This window comes from Podarcis gaigeae (genome assembly GCF_964106915.1).
Source record: "Podarcis gaigeae genome assembly, chromosome: 9".
NCBI classification, from domain to species: Eukaryota; Metazoa; Chordata; class Lepidosauria; order Squamata; family Lacertidae; genus Podarcis; species Podarcis gaigeae.
The window spans coordinates 25,408,354-25,422,739 of NC_139685.1; the positions used below are offsets into that span (position 1 = coordinate 25,408,354).

General features: G+C 44.1%; 1 protein-coding gene across 10 annotated transcripts in view; it reads left to right on the plus strand.

The window, feature by feature from the left end:
- Nucleotides 1–14,386, plus strand: part of DLC1 (DLC1 Rho GTPase activating protein) — a 256,092-nt gene that overhangs the window by 223,349 nt on the left and 18,357 nt on the right. For all 10 annotated transcript variants that reach the window (XM_083755331.1, XM_083755333.1, XM_083755325.1 and 7 more), the window contains 3 exons: nt 1,174–1,245; nt 4,217–4,298; nt 9,950–10,013. In XM_083755331.1, the coding sequence (XP_083611457.1) occupies nt 1,174–1,245; nt 4,217–4,298; nt 9,950–10,013 (218 nt within the window). The remainder of the gene's footprint in view (nt 1–1,173; nt 1,246–4,216; nt 4,299–9,949; nt 10,014–14,386) is intronic.

Sequence of the window (14,386 nt, forward strand, 5' to 3'; positions counted from 1 at the left end):
TAGATGTCTGGCTGCCTGTGTGGGTTTGAGTCCTTTCAGCTGCTCCAATAGCTGGCACAGTTGGCATTCTGTGTCGTAGTTTAAAAGGGAGCAAAAATATCCTTTTCTTTCTTTTGCACCACCTTTCTGTTGGAATTGACTTAAATTTCCATTAAGTTCTGACTTGGGACCTTGGGAGAGGTGCAGTACAACCAAGGCTCCTGAGGGGTCAACTGGAGCTTTTTAATTTCTTCAGCTAATCCAAGTTTTTTACCTGTCAGCCTTAGTCTGTATCCTGGAACCAGAACCCAAATTAATTAGACGTGTTGGCATGCTTGATAAGAAAACAGAGCATGTAACTCAACGATCTGCACGTATTCCCTTTCACCTGGCCTCCAGTGCATACTTGTGAATGACTGTAGCCTGCCAAATAGTATATTTTCAAGGAGCAAAGTGCAAAATATATATATACTTGGAGCAAATAAACGGTATGTAAACCGAGTCACTCGTAAATGCCGTGGAGACCTCCAGTCTTCCTCCACTTTTAACCTGGGTAGCGAACGTGTGGTTGAGCAAATGTAAAACAATGTGCCACTTGTTCTCAGGGTTTAGGTTTGTCGGTATTATTTACACGATGCAAAAAGGTTGGTTATTGACTTCACTAACTATTTCAGTCTGAAAAATCGTGGTATCAAAAGCGACATGATTTGTTGAATGCTTCTCATTTTTATTTGGAAGTTTTCAGTGGTGTTAATTTAGCCAGCATTATCTTTTTTTAAAAAAATACATATATACTTTTGCCAAGGTTTCTTTCTGCAAAGAAGTTATGATCCAGCAATTCTGACCCAACCCAGGTACCCCAAAAGGCAATGAAAAGCACCTCTTTTACTTTTGTAGCTCTGTGAAAGCACTGCGCTAGCACCAATGCTCTGGATTGCAGCCATTAAGCACATTGAAAATTTAAGGTGTCACTTCAGGTACATCTGGAGTAGCGTTCTTAAGTAGTAGAATTAAGCTGGGAAAGTATACAACGAAATCAAAACTTGAAATAATAGCACTTGGGAAATAATTTCTGCTGCTGAATCTATGCATATTTTCGAAGCACAGTTTCTCTTTTTAAAAAAAATGAATGGGAGGGGGAAACATTTTGCTTTGCACATCTCAACTATGAATTGTCTTCTCTTTATCTTCCAGAGATTGAGGCCAAAGAGGCTTGTGATTGGCTGCGGGCAGCAGGGTTTCCACAATACGCTCAGCTATATGAAGGTAAGCAACAGTGCTGCTTTCTGTGTCATTGCTCCTCTAAAGTGATTTTGGCCCATCGCTGTTATTTCCAAATAGGATAGATCAGCCTATCTCTCTCTGCATATCTCTAACATATTCTCTCCCAACTCCCATCAGCCCCTGTAAATGGGACTGCTAGTCAGGCCAAAGCATTTGGAGGGAACCCAGCTCCCAGCTGGGGAAAGGCAGGACAGATCTTAGGTAGGTAAGTAAGAGGCAGAATCAGGGAGCTGAATTCACCTCACAGGTGCACATAGGTGCATTTTTTCAATGCATCTGACAGAAGTTAAATCTGTTGGTACTGTGTCCCAACAGATTTGCCAGAACACTTCGGCATCACTTCTTCCCCCCAGCTGTTCGTTATAACTGCATAGCGATAGTTCATTATTTAGTGGTGGACGTTACAGCAGTGTTCTTGATGAGCGATTGAGACGGGCTTTAATTGGCAGCTGCTCTGGCAACCGGTGGCGCTAATAGCACTTGCAGAGACAACACTTGGCTATGCTTTTGTTTATCTGTTTAGCAACTGAGTTTCCTTCTATTATGTTATTCACATTTGGTACTGACACAGAGCCAAGAAAAGTCCTTTTTAAAAAAAGAAAACCAGCATGCAGGATAGCTCTTGCTATTGTCCAACTCCTTTGTTCAAAATCCTATATTTGGACAGTTTTTCTTGAACACTTTGATTCCTTTTCTCTGCCAAGATACATAATCTCTAGGAAGCCTTTCTCTAATGTAAGGATGTGCACACATACTAAACCTCTTGGTTATTCTTTTCATAATTTATATAAATTAAAACCTCCGCCATCAAACCTAGTTTCATGGTTCCATTGCCACGCATGGCATTTCTAGCTAGCTAGCTTGTGGTCGGTCTGAGAGGCTGATGACTCACCAAGGCAAACAGAGCCCACAATTCATGGCTTGTGGCTCCCAAAGTGCCTTGTTTTTGTGGTCCGGGAGCATAAACAGGAGGTTTCTTGAGCCCCCTGAAGGAACCATATTTGGCTTGGTGAGTTGGAAGTCATGCAAGTCTGGCTTAGGACTTCAGTAGAGAGGGCTGAAACTTTTTGTCTGAATGCACATGATCAGGTTATAATGATTTGTGCATAAAGATATAATATTTTTATAGGAATGCTCATGTAAGCATTGAAAACTGAGAAGGTCCATTTGGCGGTGCTACATTTTGGCTTCACACAGGTATTATGAAAGATTACCGTTCCTGGATGGAGAACCTCTACTGGGATGTTGTTGGACTCCTATCATCCCTTGCCATTGGCCATGCTGGATGCAGTTAATGGGAGTTGGAGTCCAGCAGCATCTGCAGTGCCACAGACTGCCCATTTTTACACTATATCAATGCTAACTTCCCATTTAAGAAGAAGAAGAATTTATTTTACCCTGCCCATCTGGCTTGGTTTCCCCAGCCACTTTGGGCAGCTCCCAACCAAATAATCATAATCACAGTAAAGCGATCAAACATTAGACACCTCCCAAAACAGGGCTGCCTTCAGATGTCTTCTAAAAGTCAGATAGTTGTTTATTTCCTTGACATCTGATGGACAGGCGCCACTACCGAGAAGGCCCTCTGCCTGGTTCCCTATAACCTCACTTCTCGCAGTGAGGGAACCGCCAGAAGGCCCTCGGCGCTGGACCTCAGTGTCCGAGCTGAATGATGGGCGTGGAGACGCTCCTTCGGGTATACTGGGCAGAGGCCATTTAGGGCTTTAAAGGTCAGCACCAACACTTTGAATTGTACTCAGAAACGTACTGGGAGCCAGTGTAGGTCTTTCAGGACCGGTGTTCTATGGTCTCGGCAGTGGGGCACCCATTGAAGGGCCCCTAAAGTCAAAAGATTGTCCCTTCACATGATAGAAATCATCATAACAATTCTCGGCATGCAGGAGCCGCAAAAGATACCTTGATCGGCCATCAGGTAAAAAGTTTATACCATAGAGTATTCATGCTTGTCACGCATGGGGCCTGGGGGAAAAGCCCTCCTGAGATGTCCTACATAGAACCATTTGCTGTAGCGGTGGGGAGTTCTGGCTGTGTGAGGAATGTGGAATCGACCCATCTGCCGGTTCAGGAATCTGTAGAGAGTGGCAAAAAAATTGTCTGTTTCAGTTGCAGAGCAGCTGTAGATTTCCAGACTCCAGCCACTGCTGTTGCTTCCTCCTTGACGCCCACCCCACCCCAAGTATTTATCTAAGACAGGTCTCCACAACTGAGAAAGCAAACACAGCCCACCAGCCGCCTTTGCGGCCTGCCAGGTGCTTGACAAGCCCCTGTTTCTGCAATCCCAGACAGGCAGCACAAACAAGAGAGGCTTATCCAGCCCTCTTGTGGACCACCAGACACGGCGGATGGGTGGTAGGTCCCCAATGTGCAGGCCTGGCCTGCTGCATTGTTTTCAGGGAATGGGAAACAACACGAGGCTCCTAGCAGCTTGTTTCTCCCCTCTGTTCAGTTCATAACTCTTCATAACAGAGTGTCAGTTTATCCAAAGATAGCTGCTTGGCTACTTGTTTTATTTCTCCACATCATTGCCTTCCAGTGCTTTTGGAATCGCTAACCTATTGCTGAAACGCAGCGCATGCCGACTCCTGGAAAGCTTCCTCAAAACGTTAAATTGTTTGTTTTAAAGTTCAGTAAGGTTTTTCTCAGCTCTTGCAATTGTGGACTTGGTTTGCTCCTCTGTGCTTTGCTTGCTCTCCCTCCGCCCCTTTTCCTTCCTGTGACACATGGGAATTTTCAGTTGCCAGTCCTGTGTGTTAAAGGTTCCATATGAGAAGCAGGCTCCTGTCACACATCCAAGGCAGTATGAAGGGAAATTTATCTTGCAGGAGCCGGTCCCTTGCATCTGATGTCTTAGAGACAGCCGGTTGCTTTGAAATAAGTTTTATCTCTGGGAATAGCATTCTTTTTGATTGCCCATCCATCTTGATTCCTGCAGATCTGATATTTCCCATTGACATTTCTTCGGTCAAGAGAGAACATGACTTTCTGGACAGAGATGCTATTGAAGCTTTGTGCAGGTATGTGGGGGAAAGATTGCTTCAAAAAAAGGATACTTTCAAGTGGAAGGATAGGGTCAGCACCAGTCTTTTTATTGTCGGGTTGTCAATTCCAAATATTCTTCGAATCCAAAGCATTTGTTGCTATATATTCATCGTAAATGAATGCTGGGTTCTTGTCAGGGCCGGATTTAAGTTTGATGAGGCCCTAAGCTACTGAAGGTCATGGGGTCCTTTATATGTCCAACTGTCCTTTGTCAACAACAAATTGTCGCTGTTTTTTGTGTTGAATATATGCTAAATGGTAATGTATGGACCTAAAGTAAAGGTAAAGGTACCCCTGCCCGTACGGGCCAGTCTTGACAGACTCTGGGGTTGTGCGCCCATCTCACTCAAGAGGCCAGGGGCCAGCGCTGTCCGGAGACACTTCCGGGTCACGTGGCCAACATGACATTGCTGTTCTGGCGAGCCAGAGCCGCACACAGAAACGCCGTTTACCTTCCCGCTGGTAAGCGGTCCCTATTTATCTACTTTCACCCGGAGGTGCTTTCGAACTGCTAGGTTGGCAGGCGCTGGGACCGAGCAGCGGGAGCGCACCCCGCTGCAGGGATTCGAACCGCCAACCTTTCGATCGGCAAGTCCTAGGCGCTGAGGCTTTAACCCACAGCGCCACCTGTGTCCCTCCTAATAAGTATCTAAAGCCATTTGCACATGTTGCCATGCAACCAGTCAATGCAGAATGTAGGCACCCTATACAGTGGTACCTCAGATTACAGACTCCACTAACCCAGAAATAGTACCTCGGGTTAAGAACTTTCCTTCAGGATGAGAACAGAAATCATGCTCTGGCGGCGCAGCGGCAGCGGGAGGCCCCATTAGCTAAAGTGGGGGTAAAATTTCTGAAGCGGGGATCTTCCCCTATTCATCGGGGGTGCCTGCATGATTTAAACACTTGATTATGCAGGATTCTAAATCGCTTAACACAATGGCATGCAAACAACATGAATCTTGTGGGTTCTTGTTTTTGTCAGGATTCCAGATTTCTTCCTTTTTTTTCTCTAGAAGCCAGTTTCCAGCAAGTTGCTGTGGTATTTTTTAGATTCTTAGGGTTAGTAGAAGGCAAAGTTGTTGTTTTTTAAGCCACATGGATAAATGTTTTTGTTGTTAGGCTACAACCCTGTACCTGCTTCCTTGGGAGTTGACCCCACTGAACTGAACTGAACTTACTTTGGGTTAAATATGTCCAGGATTGTACTGCTACGTCCATTTCAGGGCATACCAGATTACCCCTTTAAGTGTGCACAGCTGCTATGCAACATCCAAATACCTTGCTCAACCAACAGTTGGTTTCCATGCACTTAATATGTTAGAGAAAATGAAAATGTCCTTTAGGTAGTGCTTCTGATTGTAATGCCAGCTCCAGTATCATCATGTTGCTGGTGGTGATTCCCAAATAGTATAGCATCAATTTTGAGATCTTTACACATAAAGATGTAGGAAATTGCCTTCCCTTCTTCTGCATTAGACCATGGGTCCACCTAGCCTAGTATTGGTCCATTGGCCTATCTAGCCCTACATGGACTGCTTGTGACTATCCAGGATTTCAGGCAGGGATCACTGTCACACTACTTGGGAGATACTGGGAATTGAACCTGGACCTTCTGCGTACCAATGAGATGTTCTCCTACTGCACTACAATCTTCCTCTTATATATGCAGTGTGTGTGTAGGTATATTCTGAATCAGGGTTTCCCAAACTTGGGTCTCCAGCTGTTTTTGGACTACAATTGCCATCATCCCTGACCACTGGTCCTGCTAGCTAGGGAAGATGGGAGTTGTAGTCCAAAACCAGCTGGAGACCCAAGTTTGGGAAACCCTGCTCTGAATGTTCACTCTTAAAACTGGGATCTTAAAATTAGGCTTACTAGGTTGTGTCCTTCTTTCATTTTAAAGGGTTGTTTTGTTTAGCGTTCTGCTTTTTTTCTGTTTGCCTTTCTGCAAAGTGTATGTTTAAACTTCTGAAGGTACCTCCAAGGAAATAGTTTTCACCGTCTCTACACTTATCTATTTCAGCTGCCTAAGGGTCTTATTTTGAGGAGCAGGCTACAGATAATCTTGGTGAAATCAAAGCTCTTATCAGGCCAGCTGGAAATATGTTTTCTCTGACAGATCAAAGTGGTTGGGCTGGTTAAATGCAACAGGTTGAAACTAGAGAAAACTCCATGTGGGGACCAGTGTTGTAAAATGTGCAAATGTTTATGTAAAGCAAACCTGGAGATCCAAACTGGGAGATTCTTTCCCTTTTTTCCATTATTTTTAAGGAGGAAGGCTTGCACAAGCCATCTTAATGTTGTCCCTTAATTTCATTTGATGTATCGGAAGCTTAAAGGTAAAGGTAAAGGGACCCCTGACCATTAGGTCCAGTCGTGACCAACTCTGGGGTTGCAGTGCTCATCTCGCTTTATTGGCTGAGGGAGCAGGCATTTGTTCGCAGACAGCTTCCGGGTCATGTGGCCCGCATGACCAAGCTGCTTCTGGCGAACCAGAGCACAGAAACGCCGTTTACCCTCCCACCGGAGCAGTACCTATTTATCTACTTGCACTTTGATGTGCTTTCGAACTGCTAGGTTGGAAGGAGCAGAGACCGAGCAACAGGAGCTCACCCTGTCACGGGGATTCAAACCACCGACCTTCTGATCGGCAGATCATAGGCTCTGTGGTTTAATCCACAGTGCCACCAGCATCCCATATCGGAAGCTTAATTAGTTATTTTATATAGTTTTTGAAATTATGTGTTTGGGGATTCCTGGAAGGGAGTCTCTGTGGGACACCTCCTGGGTTTGGAAGCAGACCTTGGTCCTCTGTACTCTCTCCTCCATGCCTCTCACTTGGAGAAGAAGTGAAAAACTGAATCAGGAGATCCTACATTTATTTAACTCCAGGTTCCTGCTTGACCAACATAGCCAACATTGTACTCTCCAAATGTTGTTGGACTCCCATTTCCATCAGCCCCAGCCAGCATGGCCAATGGCTGATGAAAGGTTTTAGTCCATCCACATCTGGATTGGCTGGCCCTGCTCTAGACCTCTTGAGATTAAGCCCTCTTGCCCCCATATTATCTCAGTGTAGGATCTCCCGTTCATTTTTCTCTCCAGTTGGTGAAGCATACATGTGTGACTGAATGTGGCCTGCCACAGGGCCCCTGTGACAGCTGGTTTCTCTGATTCGCAAATGTGCCCGTGGACCCAAAAAAGGTTGCCACCCCTATGCTAAACTGTAGTTTAGTGTTGTGTCCTACTGGGGCCAATGCGATGTACTGAGTAATGCTGGAATTGAGCCATTGACCCCAAAGCATTGCATCTCTTGTGGTCAAGTGAAATGTTTTGGCAAAAGGTGTTTAAGGAGATAACAGAACTCACAGGGTTAAAGCTGACGGGAAGTCCAGAGATAGCATTGTTATCAATTTATGACAGGGTGGATGGCACACAGGCTATGAAATACTTGCTCACAAATTTATTGACAGCCGCACAAGTTATTATAGCTAGGAAGTGGAAGGGGCAAGTTGAATATCAAATGGAAGAATGGTATAAAGAGGTGTGAGATATAGCTATTAATGATAAATTAATGTGTGCTATCAAGGTAAGACAGGGAATATGGAGGAGGAATGATTTTGAAAAGATATGGAAGGTATATGTACTAAGAAAACAGAAAGGGGTCAAACCATCGCAAGAGGTGCTGAAATTTTGGGAGGTTAGATAGTTAACGATGGAGTGGTCTCGAGGGTGGGGTGCACATTTCTATTTGTAACTTGTATTATTTAATAAAAATAAAAAAGGAAGAAGTAGTATCTTTACTGGTAAGCTTACTTTAATTAACCAAAACAAAAAATAATAATCCTTCCAGTAGCACCTTAAAGACCAACTAAGTCAGTTCTTGGTATGAGCTTTCGTGTGCATGCACACTTCTTCAGAAACCACTTGCACTTAAAATAACAACCCAGCAATCCTTTTTGTTTCATTTTTGTGTGTTGGTGTAAAATTATGAGAAAAATTGTACAACCTCGAGAGAGAGAGAGAAAAGTAATCTGATTTTCTTCGTTTTGGGAATAGATTAGCAGAGTTCTCCCGGAGCTATACTGAAAATAATTATATTACAGACTGAAAAGAACAATCTAGGCACCTGATGTGTGGGAAATTAGTTTTCTTCTTTGAGGCTTTAGCTTGGTAGGTGTGGTGGTGGTGGGGAGGAAATGAAAACAGATGCAGTAAGCTGCACCACACAAAGACATACGGGTAGAAGGATTCCATCTGATCTGGTCAAGAAAAGAGTGATTTCCCCTCTGCCCCAGGATTTTGTATGTACAGTAATACTGATGATAAATTACAATTATTGTTGCCTGTTCCTTTGTTGCTGTAACTTCTGATCATTTAAAATGGATGTGTGCCCTGGAGAAATTAGGCTTAGAATCATAGAACTGTACAGTTGGAAGGGACCACGAGGGTCATCCAGTCCAGCCCCCTGCAATGCAGGAATCTCTTGCCCAACGTGGGGCTTGAACCCACAACCCTGAGATTAAGAACCTCATGCTCTTCCTATCCCAGCTGGACTTGTTCAGATGTTACACTGAACACTGGTACAAGCTGCCTCAACACATGTGAGCAATCCTGCAAACGCTTCCACATGTTCCATTCAACGAGTGTGCGATATGTGTTCCTGTGTACGCAAATAGTTTGGCTGTTTATTCGTACAGTTGTTCACATTAAACATGTGTACAATCTGCATACACAAATCATTGAGTTGTACAAATCAACAGGTTACATTCACACCAACACTTGTATGTGCATACATAGAGGCAGACAACCGGTACTTCGGTTACACAGACTCTACACATGTTAAGCATTACATGTGAATAATTGTATGGCCCAGCTGTTGTATAAACGTATTGTACACTTGTCCAATGTAACATGTGAACATTCCTTTTGCCTTAGTTACAGTAGGGACTACGGAGATCTGGAAAAGATGAGTTTTGAGGAGAGAGCTAAAGGAAATCAGGGAGGTGGTCTCACAGATATATTCTAGGAGGCAATTGAATGAATAAGGCTAAACAGCAGTAGCAATTTCTCCATCTCTCCAAGTCCATTTTGAGCCAGCTTGTGTGGAATTGCACCGTATTAAGGGGAAATGGCTGGCAGTTCTCAGATGTTCTTTTTCAATTCCGATGTCTCCTTAAGGCCACTTGAGCACCTTGCTAGATGCAGACGGTTTATTCCAAAATATCTTAACTCCTGCTTGCATGCATAAAGTTCAGTCTCTGGAAGGGCTTGGTAGTTTTCCATTAGAAGAACAAGAGCCACACTCCAATTACCCACGTTTCATGGTTTCTGGCTGAACAAGCTCTCCTTTATGGTCCTGACTCATAAGGAACTGCTTCAGGACAGCATTTTCTTACGCTTCTGCATCTGCATCCCAACCACTCTACAGAATCTGGTCTCCAGCTGATGTAACGTGGTGTTAATTAAACATATGTGCTATTCTGGGGCTCCCCTTTGGGGCATTTGCATGTAAATAAGCTTAGTGAGAGCTTCCAAGATGATCTTTTATTTGAAATAGTTAGTTTCACAGAATGACAGGTTTACTGTTAATTTTGTTTTGTTTTGTTTCTTCCCTGCATAGGCGTTTAAATACTTTAAACAAATGTGCAATGATGAAGCTAGAGATCAGTCCACACAGGAAGCGGGTAAGTGCCCTTGACGAATCTGTCACAGTACTGTAAATAATTGGTTGATATTCTGGCTTCCTGTATATGTTTACTTGGAAGTAAGCCCCCATTGATGTCCGTGGATCTTATTCCCTTGCAGGTGTGCATGGGATTCAGTCTGCAGCCCTAAACATACTTACTGTGTCTGCACCATTCAACAAAATGGCATTTCTTTCCAAGTATAAGCATGCCTAGGATGACATTGTTCATTCTCTTCCCTTATCCATGTGGCAAACAAAGGCATCATTGGTCAGACTGATATCCTTTCAACACCAGACAGTCTGTTTTAATGGGCACAGAGTTGTCAGGATCAAACTTGCCTTTCTGGAAGCTTCATGCCTGATGGTCCTTATTTTTCAAGATGGAATCTGAGTTTTTTCATCTCCATCAAAGCTGCTCATTACAAAATGGTGGTAAAGATCTGTTAACTGATATCCTGGTACCAAATCTGTGTGAATTTTGGCGCTTTTGCATTGAATAGGGTTTTTTTAATAATAAAAAACACAGCTGCCAGAGATGTCAAGTATGTGAAATGTCAGCATTTTGTTTTTCAGTCATCTTGACAATCATCTACAGTTTTATAAGGCACATCGCTATGTTATATAGGCTGTTTTTGATCAGTTGCTTAAAGATGGCCAATACAGATAGTCCTCTGCCCCAGGTGGGGCTTGCAGACTGGGCAGAATGAGTTGGCCTCAGTATTACATGAGTTGTTGTTGTTGTTGTTGTTTTATTTGTATGTCACCCATCTGACTAGGTTTCCCCAGCCACTCTGGGTGGCTCCCAGCAGAATATTAAAACACAATAAAACATCGAACATTAAAAACTTCCTTAAACAGGGCTGCCTTCAGATGTCTTCTAAAAGTCAGATAGTTGTTTATTTCCTTGACGTCTGATGGGAGGGCATTCCACAGGACGGGTGCTACCACTGAGAAGGCCCTCTGCCTGTGCAATCCTCTGAATGCAGTCTTCTGAATGCAACCATGGGACCATTCCGAAGTGTCACTGTTTTGAAAATGTGTTTGTTTACAAATTTTGTAATGCTTGCTTTTGACTCCCCAAAGTGGCTGGCAATAGTAAACCAGTTTTTAAAATATCCACATTTAAAGCAGTAAAGTACATTGGGTTGGATTGAGCAATATGCCAACACAAGACATTCTGGCATAAATACTCTTCTGCAGACTGTTGTGCAAGAACAAGATTTGCTTCACAACTTGAATTTAGCACAAGTGCACATTGTGATAATCTTGTGCAAGACTTCATGTACGTGACCGGGCAACACTCTACATCGTACAGCTATTCTGCATATCCTCAATAACTACATATAAACCTTCTTTATACATTTTTCCATCTGAAATATTAACATACCTACCCAATCCTAGAAGCAGCAGCATGAACACCTGAACTTCCTCTGTTCCCAAATGCCCAGAGGAATGAAATTGCCTTAATTAAAGTGGTTGAAATCTGGTATCTAAAATAGATTTGAAGCTATTACATTCCCATTCATTTAAGGGGAAAAATCAGTCTAAACTTTCAAGAGAATTGAACATTCCCCAAGAAAATGGGAGAAAGTAAATGGAGGTATGTAACAGAAATTCCTTTCTTAGCTGTACCCCCTCATTAGTCCTCCTTGGTCTATTCTCCCCTACCCCTTAAAAACAGACACTTAGCTTTGTTTGGTTTTTATATTGTGCACCAGTGTGTGAAAGAAATGCCACAAATAAAATTATTAAGACAGTATAGCAACTAAATAAGTATGTTACGCATTGTACTTGCAGTTCCATGTCAGCAAAAAGTGGAGGAGCCACTTCTGCAGTCTTGATGCTGCCCTAGCTTTCTAGTTTTAAAAACTTGAAGCGGATCTTCCACGTTCAAAATCTCATTTGAGCACTGCCTGGAAGATAATCAGTGCACGCCATTGTCATGTTGGGCATGCATTAATGTGCACCCTCAGCTGACTTCTGCTTCTCCCGAGTTCCATGAAGTCAAATATTTAAAATGCCTGAAGCAATGCCTGAAAAAGCATCTTCTCGAGGTCCTCATATACTGATGGCTGCTGAGTTGAGGGAAGGAGGCAACAAGATTTGGTAAGAGGCCGGGAGGCATCAACCTGCAGCAATCTCCCACATGGCCTCATTAGTCACACTTGAAAGACCTTTAAGATCAGTAAGGAGTTAAGCTGCTACAATTCAGAACTGCCTCTTAATTGCATTAGGGAAAATAAACAAGAGAGCAGGGCTTGGATGGTCCTGCCTTCGCTGGCACCAGTGGAACATTTTATGCATGCCGCACTTTTCCACTGATCTAAATGGTATCGCGTGTAACTTAATAGAACATCTACAGAGGCTAGTAGAACATAGAAACCGAAAGATTTGTGTAGTTCCTTCTGTTTTGTAGAGCTGTTTTCTTTAAGTTTCAAATGCATAACACACACACACACACACACACACACACACATATCTCAGCACCTTGTCATGGAACACACTGCTCTGTCTTCAAGCACTTTGCTGCTTCTGAAATTCATGACTGTTTGTAGGGATAGGACCACATTGTTGTGATACAGCCCCCTATTCTGTAGGGATCCCCACCTCCAAGTGGCAGATTTCAAAAAGTAGGTCTTTCCCCACCCTTTTAAAATCCTAGTGAGGGAAAATCTAGCCTTTAGGAAGGGTCTTCTACCCATTAGTCCATCAGGCCGTTAGTCCATCTAGCTCATTGTTGTCTATGCTGGCTAGAACCAGTTCTATCGCAGGATTTCAGACCTGCCTGAAAATGCCAGGGATCGATCCTGGTGTCTTTTACATACAAAACTTTTGTTTGGGTTGAGGAAATACCAGGCATGGCGAGGAGGAACCACCCCCTCACCCTGCTGTTTCTTCACTCATAATTTGCCTCTCTCCCAGCTGCTTTTCCTCCTTTTTCAAAGCAGTTTCATGTTGAGTATAGTTTTTATTTGTTGCATACATTGGGTTTCATTATTTATTATTTTTATTGTTAGTTATCATTTTCACACAATGCAGATAACAGTAAAACGCACAAAACCCCAACCCCCCACCCTCCTCAGGAGATGAGATTACATACAGTGGTACCTCAGGATGCGAACGGGATCCGTTCCGGAGCCCCGTTCACATCCTGAAGCGAACGCAACCTGCGACTGCGCATCTGCACGTGCGTGGGTCATGATTTGCTGCTTCTGCGCATGCACGTGACATCATTTTGACCATCTGCGCATGCGCAAGTGGCAAAACCCGGAAGTAACGCATTCCGTTACTTCCAGATCGCCGCGGAGCGCAACCCGAAAGCGCTCAACCTGAAGCAAATTCAAGTGTATGACTGTATTACCATGAGGCCAGCAACCCTTACAACAACACAATTCCAGTCAGTTGTCCAAATGAGTAAATAAATTATAGCTTGAAATTACACTAGCCAGAAAATTTTGTACAGGCAGACCTCGGAGCGATTGTGGGTTCAGTTCCAGACCACAGTAATAAAGCAAGTCGTACAATTCTTTTGGTTTCCCGGCGCATATAAAGTACTTTTTGCACTATACTATTAAGAGAGCTCCCTGCCCCCCCCCCCCCGGCTGCAGGTGTGGGAGGGGGAAACTCTAGGTCCAGGCCTAGGCAGTTCTACTCCCCATGGCCAGAAGCGGGGTGGTGGTGGAGAGTGGGGATTTCCTTTCCTGGAAATGACTGGCATGCCTCCATCCACACTCGCATCCTCATGAGGAGCACTATCTGCAAAGCACAGTAAAACGAGGTATGGCTGTAATGTGAGGGAGATTCTGCCATGTCTTCTTTTGCTGTAAAGGCAGCAACCATTTTGTGTGTGTTCAGTTGACACGCAACTGCTGATATATGGGTCCTTTTGGACCTGGAAGAGAGCAGAAGGGGGACATGGGTTGCCAGTGTGGTGTAGTGGTTAAGAGCGGTAGACTCGCAATCTGGGGAACCGGGTTCGCGTCTCCACTCCTCCACATGCAGCTGCTGGGTGACCTTGGGCCAGTCACACTTCTCTGAAGTCTCTCAGCCCCACTCACCTCACAGAGTGTTTGTTGTGGGGGAGGAAGGGAAAGGAGAATGTTAGCCGCTTTGAGACTCCTTAAAAGGGAGTGAAAGGCGGGATATCAAATCCAAACTCTTCTTCTTCTTCTTCTGCAGACATAATAATAAAGCTATACCCATCTGTTGCAAGTGCATCCTTTTGTTCCACACCCCTCAGAAGCTTTAATTCTTAGAGCCACTTCCGCCCTCCAGAGGAGGTGGGGTTGCGGGCTTCACGCTCCCACACGCGCGGTGGCTAGAGCCCAGCCCCCGTGCGATTGGGAGAATCTCTGGGCGTGTCACCCCTGG